Here is a 12145-nt window from a genome sequence, read left to right on the forward strand (position 1 = left end):
GGGCTGAACTCAATTTTACTCACTTTCTTAGATTATGTTCCTCTAGAGATCTGATGTATTAAAACCTTCCCTAAGGCTCTATACTAAGTGATCACTCATAACAGGAACACTACGCACTAACCCGGTCTGCAGCAGACAACGTGGTATGAGGGAAATATAACACTACATCATTAGGAAGCGGTTAACCATAGACAAAAATAAAACCTCACTTTACAGAGACAGAGATTCTTTTTCTTCACAACATTCATTTATCGCCTTAATCTATGCTACTGACAAAATCAATCTTTACAATATAGTACAGTGAGCAGTTATATTTCCCGTTTACAGTTTTTATAAGAAATACAAGTCCTCATTTATCAACAAAAAGAGAGTAAAGTGTAAACACGATGTACAAAACAACAAACAGAAGTGAATGCTTGTACAAATCTTTTCATACAAGTTGATCTGTAAAGAAAAACATGTTTCTAAATCGTAACGAAAAATGTCTGGTTACAATTTTATATACACTTAAAAGGGAAATTATAATTAGTATTTAATTGATATTACATATTTAATTAGTGTTTGTCGCTATAAGACAAGAACAAAGATTGTCGTTAAGATGTACCTGCTCTGGTGCTATGAAGGTGTCATCCACTTCAAGTCACAAGATACAGTTTTAAGTTTCCGACACAAGATTAAACGTACCCACCCATAATTTGATTAGCAAAAAAAAATTCCCCCCAATTTAGCATATAAAATATTCATGAAATGAAGACACTGAAACTTTTTTAGTGATCTGATTGTGAAGTTGAGGCAAAGTTTCGGAATTGTACTATGGAGTACAAAATGGAAAAAAGTCAAATAGGTTATCTGTAATTTCCAAGAAACCCATGCCATTTATAGACGTGTGTGACAAAAATTTCCACCCTGCTATCAACTGTTTGCTTCAGGTAAATACTTATTATTATAAAACTGAGTAGGCCTATACAAGTATATTTTGAAAGCGAAACACACTTTTACGCGGTTTCTTTTAGATACAATAGTAAAGAATATTTAAATCTAAACCTATTTTTAAATACAAATAGTAGAACAGTTAAATTTAGAAAACAGTCCCTAACTGGTTTCTGGTCGAAACTTTAAGAAATCAAATAGAATGAACTGCAAATGACTTTACTATTGGAGGCGCTCGTTATATTACCAATCTCAAAAAAAGAGGTAGAGAGATCCTCATCTCTCAAGAGCATTATAGTTACCTGAGGAATTCTATGAGTGATGACCGATTAAATGGGCATTCTCTACACTGTCAATCCAGCGAAGAACGTAGTAGGAGAAAAATGGGGAGGGGAGGTCAAGACAACTGATACTTTTTCCCGTAGTGGACAGAAAGTAAGGCCCCAGTATTTTGTTACTTCAAAAGTTCTTGATCCGTTTCTCTCTGTTGAGAACGATCTTTTCAGCAGTACACTTTTGTAATACTGAATTATTTAAATAATAATAATCGTTTACTAAAAAAAAATAAATTAAACAATTGAAAATTTGGGAGGTTCGGAGCCCTTGGACTCCCTCACTAGCTACGTCCTTGTAACCTGCTACAATCAGCAGTTACGAAATAATCGATGAAATTGCCAAAAGTGGAAATAAGAGATTAGGGGTACTAAATTAGTTTAAACCCCTCTATTTAGTACCCTGTTCTTTAGACATTTACCTGGAGGTGATACACCCGGAAAACTCCTGATTTTGGACCCTCCCCCCTCACGAACGAAATTCCTGGCTACACCACTGATATTAATAGCTTAACGTAGATAAAACATATTTACACTTTTCGTCTGATCTGCTTAGCTAATGCATTTCACAATATTATTGTACATCTTGATATTAACTTTGATTTCTAAAGAAGTTTTGTAAAAGGGGCAATGTTTATTAGCATAAGATCGTAATTAGTGATTCATTGTCTGAACAACAACCTGCATTCCATCAGGCTTATGCAGCCTTAAGCATTTTACCGCGCAATGATTTCTTATTGTTTAATTAATATTATAATAAAATTTGAAATAAAACTTAATTTGAAACATATTTTATACCACGCAGGGGTGCCCAGCCCCCCCAAGGGCAATGGCGCATGCCCCCCCCCAATCCAAGTGTAATGCCCCCCCCAAAGTACCCCAATACCCAACCCTTTAGTTTTTAACATTAGTCAGTGTATGACAATAAAATTCACATCTTACATTCTAATCTTCCAAAGGACATCATTTACCTTTGGTCTTGTGAGGAATTCTTTCTGTTTTCATTATTGTAAAAAATATATACCACTGTTTATTATCTTTTTTAGAATAGAAATAAAGTATCTTTTTGAATTTTGATATAATTTTTGACACTAGCAGTGCACCCGTTCTTTGTACGGGAGGACTAAAAAGTAGTAAACAATTATTATAGTTTTTAATATTTATATGTTTATCAAAGTACTAGATTACATCAGGAATAGCTACATGACAAATATTTTAATAGGATATTAAAAGGTCAGTAAGGGAGGCTTTGCCTTTTAAATGTTAAGGTTACTTATAAAAAGTTGAATAATAATATCATTGATAATTCTTTATTGCAAAAGAATATTGCATAGCAACTTTGGTAAACATTCATACAATTTTGGAACGTTTATAAAAAGTTAGATTCCAGCCAAAAAAACAAACCAAAAAAGGATTGAAAAAGAATTGAAGAACTGAAGGTTAAGGTTATCAAAGGTTAAGGCAATGAAATAATAGCACTTCAATCTTCAATGTATATGTCATTTAAACACTTTTATTTATAAGTAATTATACTGTAGTTCCAATAGCAATTATAGTCACTAGTCTAGTATGTTGCTGTCATGAAAACAATGAGATACAATTTACAGCTGATCATACAATACAATCCAAATAGTACAACGTATTATAATCCAAATAATGTTGTAAATTTTATTTCATAAAACGACATGTATTAAAAAGTTTAATAAATGTATTAATTTAATTTTGTTTCTATTATGGTGGAGGCATCATGTTTAACAATAACCAGAGTTTTCACAAGTGAATGGAATAAACATAGCTGTAAATTAATATATAATGTTGGCAAGTTTAGGTATTCTAAATTATTATAAATTGGAACAGGTTGTTACTGATGTTGTGTTGTAGGTTGTATTTACTTTTACATTACAAGAGTAAATAACAAAAATCTAACAAAATGTATCATTAAATGGTTTGATTTTTGGAATAAAGATATCATCTGAACAAGTACATTTTGTAAATTCTATCTACTAATACCAATAACAATAACAACTTTTACAAAAAAGAAAAAAGTAATAAAACATTACAATAGTTACTTGATTACTGTGTGGTAAATAGGGTGTAAATTTGAAAGGTTGAAATTGGCTTCATTTGATACTTTTCTTAAATTTTTGACAAAAGAAGTTTTTTTCTTTGCACACTTGAAAGTGCAAAACACGCCTGTTGATGATTTCTTCATTTGAGATCTGTTTTAGAATTTCTTTCTCGCAAGAAAGAATGAGCAAGCTTGAAAGCCAACTATCCCCCATGGTGCTTCTTAGACGATTCTTAACTATCTTCAACCGACTCATAGTTCTCTCAGCAGAACAACTTGTGACTGGCAGAGACAACAGTATCCTATAAAGTATACTGAGATGAGGGAATCCTGATAGATTCAATAGGCACCTGTATGGTCTAATAAATCCTCTTTTCACCCAGTCGTCAACATTTTTCTTTTTCTTGAACTTGTCAGTCACTGTAACGTCCTCCTGTTCTTCATCTTCATCATGGTCAGAACTTAAACTATCCTCGGGGTTAGCAGTACTGGTTCTCTCTGATTTCTTCTTCTCAGACATGACATCAGAAATATCTATGTCCAAGTGAGTAGCTTTGTAAACATCAATGAAGATGTCTAGTTCATCTACAATTAATTCCTTGTCTAGATTGTAGTATTCACAAAGATTCTCAATTGAAGATGGATTACATTTTAGGCCTTTTTTCTTATCATCTACCATCTTCAAAATTCCATCATGAGAAAAATATCCCATCTGCGACACCATAGCCAGAGAACTTTCTGGAAATCTGTCATTTAGCTGGTTGTAGAGAGAGTCTAGAACGTTGAAATAAATTATCAACCTTTACTTTCTTAATAGGGTCTTCTATGCATTCCTCAATTGCCAACTCGTCCATGAATCTTTTCCTTTTTCTGATTCGTTGTCTGGTGGGTAAAGAAATGTTGTGTTCTTCAGCAAAGGAAGTAATGCCACTTTCAATCTTTTCCCACGCCGAATCTTGGCGCATGAACGCCAGTTTTTCCTGTGTTTCTTTAATAACTTTTGGGACTATACTGTAATCAATGGCAGGTGACTGAAAACAAATTGTTATGGGAGACAATATTTTGAACAAAGAAGATGCTATGTATATTGTGCTTATATTTTCAAAATCTGTCATTTGCTTTAGGAGGCCTATTGCTTTGGCTTTGGTGTTGTTGTCAGAATTCTTGTCAGTCGACAAATCTTGCAATGTATCTCTTATTGTTTCAAAACAACTCACAATGGTTCGAAGGGCGTCAGTTTTACTCGACCAACGAGTAGTCTGTACTCTTTTTAAGCGTCTCTTGCTTCTTTTTCCCCCCTTTTCTAGATTTTCGAGCAAAAGGTGGTGTCTCCTGTGGCATGACATGAAAACATACAAATCTTCCAAGAATGAAAACAAATTCCTCATTTGACAGCATATATCAAGGGACTGCTCTACAACAAGGGCGAACCTGTGAGAGCAGCACCATACATAAAAAGCTTTAGGGTTTTCTTTTGTGACTAGTGATTTGAGACCTTTGAACTGCCCTCTCATGTTCCCTGCACCGTCCCATACTCTGGCCTACTATACCTTTGGGATCAAGGTTTAGGGCTGTTAAGCATTTCTTTAGCTCTCTAAACAACATTTCCCCGGATGTATCCCCACTTGTAAAAACCTTGACCAAGCGCTCTTTTGGTTTAAACGTTTGATATTGTAGTTTGTTGTGTATCATCCATGTGCTCAATGTAGCGAACTATGATAGTGGTACATTCTTTTTTACTCACATCCTGGGTAGAGTCTAGTATAATCGAATAAATGTTGGTTAAATTCACACTTGTTACAATTTTATTAACTACCACGTCACTCATTGTATTGATAAGATCAAAAAATATTCCTGTAACTCAAGAAATTAGATCCCAGTCTTACATTCTCAGCCCTTGCTCTATCAATTTTTTCAAGGTAAACTCTCTCGCATCTGGGCTATATTTTCCTATAAGTCTAAATAACCCTGAAACAGCTTTCCTTCTAAAACATCGTTTTGCGAAAGGCAATCATTTCCTCACTCAAGTAACTACAACAATCAATGACAACTGACAGGACTTCTCGGTTTTGGTCAACTGCTCTGTTACATTGTTGAGAAAAGGCTCGAATCTATTCTCTTTTGTGAGATCCATTGAATTCTGGCAACCTCTGCAGATATATGATTTTTGGAAGTCTCGTGGAGTAAAAAATCTCTTTCTCCTCTATGCTCTGTCCACCCTCTGTAGCCGGTTGTTCCCCATACAGACCGTTCAGCTGGAAGTGCAAATAGTGTGCAAGGCAAACAAAATACAGCGTCCTTTTTTTACTGTACACTAGCCACTTCCTAGGTTTCACACTGTTATTGGGCAATATACAATTTTTCCACAGAGGATTAAATTTTCTTCCACCCGTTGAAGGAAATTCTATTGATGATAAGTCTTGATTTTCCAAATTTAGAGCCACATTTATGTCTTCAGGAGAGAGCTTGAGGTTAGCATATGAAGCTGGATCACTGTGATCTTCATTAGATGAAATATCCGAGTCTGGTTCATCTACATCACTTGTTCCAAAATTGTCAGGTTCCTGTTCTTCCAGTTCTTGGTTTGATCTACAAATATATACAAAATTTGTTTAGTCTGTGAGAAGTTATTAAGCCCTAAGCTAATAGGTTTTAAAATTCTCAAAAAATGGTAGGCCTATTGCCTATAACTTCCAACATATGCCTGAAGAAAATTAACCCTTCTATGCACGCCAATTCTATGCTCTACCCGTCGATAGATAAACAACCAAGAAGCTTCTGAACTCTAACGGGACTTTGGCGAACTACAACAATATTTAGACAGTGAAGAACGTCAAGAATGTTGTACACGGTTATATTTGTATTCAGTATTTGGGTCAAACTATTTGGGTACATAACTATTAGGCCTATGTTATAACCTAACCTAACTCCACAGAGTGCTGAACAGTACCAAAATACCTATAACAGTGAATACGGCAGAACCAAATCAGACTTTGGTTTGACTCCTCAGAATACAAGCTTGGGTAAGTTAGGCTATACCATACATTTTACAAGATATTATGTTTTTAGGTAGGTTGGATACATAAAGGCTTAGTATTCGTGTTAATCGTGTTTGCCTCTATAAAACAATATAACAGCCTGCGCCCTGCGCCTAGGCCTAGACATATTAAAATTTTGACTAAGTAAAAACCGTTTTTGCCCCTTAGGTTTACATTAGTTAGTTATTACAAAGTTAGGCCTACCTTTGTGTTTCTAGTTCAGAGTCTGTGACTTCTAGTAGTGGTAGAGTAATTGCATCAGTCTCGATCTCGCTGGTAGATTTATCTTGGAAACTTTCTGATGTTGGCTCAAAAACATCTTCATCTTGGTCTTGGGTAGGCTTACTCGTCAAAGTATGAGGGATGTCATCCAGGGATGTAGATTGGCTTGGGCTTGGGTCTGGAACGTATTTTTGCCATGGGCCGTTGTCGACTTTTATTTCAACCACTTTATAATTGATTTTTAAATTGTTCTTAAACTTGTAACTATGTTTCTTCTTACAGTGATCCAACCATTTGTCTTTGCGATGGATCGTGTTGCACATCACTTCTAGGCATTTAAATTTGTACAATGTTTTTGCTCTCTTAGGCATCTTTAGTTTTAGTTATGAACAAATCACAAATCTACAACATAACATAAGACATACCATACGCATAACAAATACACGCACATTCAACCTTCATTAACGTCCGTATCCGAGCTTCTTCAAACGAGACAGTTTTGTTCTGTTGCAATAGGTACTCAAACTCAAAACTCACGACTCACATTCACATCAGTACATCACTAACGGCTGTGATGTGACTGTGACAGACAGCAGACGGCAGACAAGACAGTGTTGCCAGTTGAGCCACTGCCAACCTAATCGCCCTAAACAAATAAAATATTTCTCTTAAGGATTTACACGGAGATCCTGGAGTTAGTTTAAACGGCGGAATAATATTTAGCTATGGCAATTTCGATCTTGAATCTTGATGATATGGTTAAATGATTAATCAGTACTCTTAACTTAACTGTTGAGTATAATTCTCATTTCTCTGGTTATCGTCATGGTTTAAAATGTTAACATAAAAAAAATCATGCCCCCCCAAAAAATTTTGATGGCGCAAAATTGCGCCATGCCCCCCCCCTTCTGGGCACCCCTGATACCACGCATGTTCTTATGGAACTATTCCCTTGGGTTCTTTAAATCCAGTTTGTGTTTATAAATAGTTTAATTTAAGTAGAAAAAGAATTTTGCCTTAGTATCGTCACTTTCCATGGAATAAGCATGATGATCTAAATCAATAATTATACCTCTCTTAAAAAGAAGCACTTGAGCCGAATCGGACAAATCTGTTGACTCATCAAAATCAATCTAGGGGAAGTGCGCTTAAGTTGCACCTGTGCCTAAAATGCACCTCTGGTGTTTTGGCAAAATGAACAGACATACAGCGCTCCACGAGAGACCAAGGTGAAGCTCTAACAGTAACAAAGTCACGCCACTCACTTGGGTTAATGAGGGAGTTGATTGCCGTTCGTATAAAAATCTTTCGTTTATTTCACAGTGCGCGTGTTGTTTTTGGTGATTTTCACTTTATGGTACCACGATCCTGTGAAGGGTGAATACAATTCTTATTATATCACTATATAGTAGGCAATCTTAGCTTTTAAATGAAATGTAGTTCGATTTAATATATGCAACCTAACCTGAAACACGAAGTAGTTAGTTTCAATATGGCGATTTGCCTAAAATGCACCGCACCGGTTTCCCTAAATTGCACCACTTTTTTTACTGGTGCACTTTAGGCTAATATGATATTGTTCATTTCAGATGGCGAATAAAGGCAGAAAATACGGTATATGGAAGGAAGAGGGTATGGAAAGGGCGATTGCGTCATTAAGAACGGTGATATGGGCATTAATCATGGTGTAAGGAGACAAGGGTGTGCTCATACGGTGGACGAAACTGTGTCGGCGGCGCGCATGACGTCACTCAGTCCGCAACGACACGCTGGCTTCCTGCTCTATACCGTGCTTTGCAGTGTTTCTCCCAGCTCTCAGTTAATACAAGATTGTATTCTTTTGTTATATTGAAATTTTTTTTAATATTAAAGTTTTGTTGAAGTTAGTCTTACATAGAAAAGTTAGGACATTTATTAATTAAACATTAAAGCTACAATAAGTTAAGTTTAAACAATCCGATTCTTTGAAGGCCCCAAATAGTTCTTTATTTTAAATGTTTTGGTACTGTTCACTTAATTATATAATAATAATATCCTCAAATTATCGTTATTTATTATTATTTCATAGTACAAATATTCGTATTATTATTAAAAACAGTTTGCTACGTAAGTGAAACGTTAAAATACAGCTATGACAAAAATGTGTAAATAATTTGTTTATACAATTTTTTAACATAATTAATATTCTTAACATGTTAAGCTTTATTTTCATTATTCCTAATAAAATGTTCAAAATATCCGTGTTCAAAAGCTGTTACACTTATGCCTATTTTCTATGAACTCAGATATTAAATCTTATAGTTTCAAATCAATGATGAAAATTTCGCTTTATATTGTTCTGATAGCTGACAGGTCTTTGAATGAACAATCCTTTTTACAGATATATAAATGTAATTGTTTTATTTTTATAAATTACATACTGCATATCAAAATACTTACGAAAAATAAGTGTTTATTGCAATAGAAAAACATGATACAAAACAGAAATATAACTGTCTAAAATGTTTAAATATTAAATAACCTTCATGTCAATAAGAAATAAGAACACTATGATAACAGAAATGAAACATAAATTAATCACACATAGGAAAAATTAACTTTTTAACTTTTTTTTTGAAAATTTCTTACAGGTTAAAGGTCTTTTAATGAACAACAATTCTTTTTACAGATATATAAATGTAATTGTTTTATTTCTATAAATTACATACTGCATATCAAAATACTTATGAAAAATAAGGGTTTATTGCAATATAAAAACATGATACAAAACAGAAATATAACTGTCTAAAATGTTTAAATATTAAATAACCTTCATGTCAATAAGAAATAAGAACACTATGATAACAGAAATGAAACATAAATTAGTCACACATAGTAAAAATTAAGTTTTTAACTTTTTAACTTTTTTTGAAAATTTCTTCTGGACCTCTTCTTTTTTATTAAGAACATATTTGTTTATGTGGCGCAGTCTTATATATGTTCTAACTAAAATTAAACGATTTACAGCTTCATCAGGGATTTTAAGGTGACTTATTTTTTGGTCAGTAAGATTTTTAACTTTTTGAATTACATTGCATTCCTTACGCAAGTTTTTTTAATCCATGAAACTTATTAAAATTTTCTTCCACAATTTTTGAACACTCAAAAAAATCATTGCTTGGGGTATTTAGCCATCCTTTGGACATTGTTTCTATCCAAGAAAATTCTTCTGGAACTTGACTTGCACAGCTGCCTTTCGTACCTAGTGCGGGATACTTATTCTGCAGTTTGAATGCCACATACCCGGTTACGTATCTCAGACTTTCAATTTTCATATTATCAGAGTCTTCATCCAATTTTATGACGCTCTCGGACTCTCTACTTGATCTGTAACGTATAAATCCATGAGCCTTCTTCCTCTTCGTCATTTCGTTGTTGGATAAGCGGAGCAAGTAGTTTAGCTGATGCACATTCTTCATCTGTTGCATGTGTTGTGATGTCACTACTGGCCAAACACTCTTCATTGTCGGGTTCAGTGTTATGTTTCACTGACATCACTGTTGTAGAATGCTTTCCCATAATAAACCACCGCATTCTATACATAAACTGAATAGCGTCAGGATGGTCATGTGTACGGCCCATACTTCGGATGAATGAAAAGAAGTTTTCTAATACATCTTGATTAAGTTTCGAAGTCAACAAGTATTGAAAGTTGTGTGACTCACTTAAATAGCTAGCTATACAAATCTATCAGGGATTTATTCGTTACTAAAATTCCTGTCTGAAAAGGTAATTTCTTTTTATGACCGAACACAAGAGACTGCTCAATAAAATTGGACATGTTATCTAGAATCTTCTTTTGGTAAGGTAAATGTACACCAAAAGCGCATTTTTCTTTTAGCGATGTAAATGGGATACTAGAGTTCATTACATCGAACCAATCATTGAACATCTGTAAAATATCGGCCGTATCCTTCCAGTTGCCGTCTAGTAGGCCTTTACAACCATAAAATCGTAAGGCATTTGCATTTGCATTCGATAACAGTTGAGCAGCTAGTTTGACATTTTGTTTGTTCTTAGGAAATAAATGTTCACTTGTTAGTTTAAATGCTATTTTTAAATCAGTTTGTTGTTTATGTAGTAAATGTTCAAGACATGACTTAGTTATGTGTTCATTGCCACAAACTACAAAGCCCTTTTCCAATAAGTGATTCCTTGCCAATTTTAATAAATGTGGTACATCTGCAAAAACAAACACTTGACGCGAACCGTCGTACGGGTTTGAAAAATGAGTTGCTTGTTGGGGATATTTGTAAATCTTTCCATAGAGATCGATTTTCACCGCCCAAATCAGACGTTACCGCAATTACTTTAAATCCAATCCTTTCAACGGATTCTATTATTTCGAACAAGATTGCTTTGGTCATGGGTTTGTCGAAATCGTAGTAAACAGGTTGTTTCCATTTTCCAGTCAACCCCCTCGCCATTACGACTTGAACGTGATTATAAGGTCCAAAAACACATTCGGTTTTCCGATCAAAACATACTTGTTTACTAATACTCATTTCATCATACGATAAAACAACAAACTGCTGTAGTTCACTTAAATTGCTTTTATTGTGTTCCATAACCAATAAAACTTCTTTCAAAATTCCTGGTTTACACTCAAATGACGAAACCCATCTTCGTAAAGAACTCAGACCCGGCAAGGGATACTTTAATTTGTTCCTTAAGTACCGGTAGGCCTTTGCGCTAACGCTCCTTAATGCTATCGCACAACAAATATCTTCGTGGCTCCATTTTATTTTACTTTTTTTACTCGTTAAAACCTTTATTTGACCAGGCGAAAAATACTTTACTCAAAATTTCTTTGGCAGTGACATCAAAATTGTTGGATTTTTGAACATCCTTTAGTTGACAGTAGACAGAAGCCTTTTCAACTTCAAGCTCCTCGGTTTTAGTTTTTAATTTTAGAATTTCATCTTTAAGTTTACAGTTTTCTTCTTCAAGGATTTTTAATTTTTTTTCAATATCAATACAGTTATGTGTGATCTCTAGGGGACTATCAGGATCGACATCGACAGAACTACCAAACGAATTTTTACTATTTTCGCATGGAGACTGATCATTTACATTAGAAACATTTCCCAAAACTTCATTGATTATTTGTTTCCTCTCTTTAACCTTGTATCGCTGCTGCCGAGCGGAAGTATCCTGAATTGTGTCAGTACTCGGCAGATGTAGCGTTGGTATTGCATCACTTCTCAAATTTCGAAAGTTTTTAGGAGAATATTGCAACAACTTGTGTTGCAATGGTTGAAAAAAACAGTCACCGCTAAAATGAACTGAACAAATTCTGGCTCTTTCAATATTTACCTTATCTTTCCTCCGACAAGCCTGCATCCACTGCCTTGCCAAATCTTCATCTTTAGGGAACGTGTAATACTTCAAATCAGTTCCTTTTGTAGAGCGGTAGTAGTTATTGCAACCAAACACTGCACACCCAGGCATTATAAAGTTAATGTTTTAAAATTAAAATAACATAAACATTGAAGAACGAACCACTAAAACATTAC

The 12145-nt window shown here is 34.5% G+C and overlaps 1 protein-coding gene across 1 annotated transcript; it reads right to left on the reverse strand.

The window, feature by feature from the left end:
• Positions 1 to 5439: 5439 nt before the first annotated feature.
• Positions 5440 to 7361, reverse strand: LOC124374023. Its single transcript, XM_046832325.1, has 2 exons — positions 6573 to 7361; positions 5440 to 5919 (listed from the first exon to the last, which is right to left on the reverse strand). Exons 1-2 carry the CDS (start codon positions 6959 to 6961, stop codon positions 5442 to 5444), a joined length of 867 nt encoding a protein of 288 aa, XP_046688281.1. The 5' UTR covers positions 6962 to 7361; the 3' UTR covers positions 5440 to 5441.
• Between the last annotated feature and the right edge of the window lie 4784 nt (positions 7362 to 12145).

The sequence above is a fragment of the Homalodisca vitripennis genome, unplaced genomic scaffold, assembly GCF_021130785.1.
Source record: "Homalodisca vitripennis isolate AUS2020 unplaced genomic scaffold, UT_GWSS_2.1 ScUCBcl_7018;HRSCAF=14518, whole genome shotgun sequence".
In the NCBI taxonomy this organism is placed as follows: Eukaryota; Metazoa; Arthropoda; class Insecta; order Hemiptera; family Cicadellidae; genus Homalodisca; species Homalodisca vitripennis.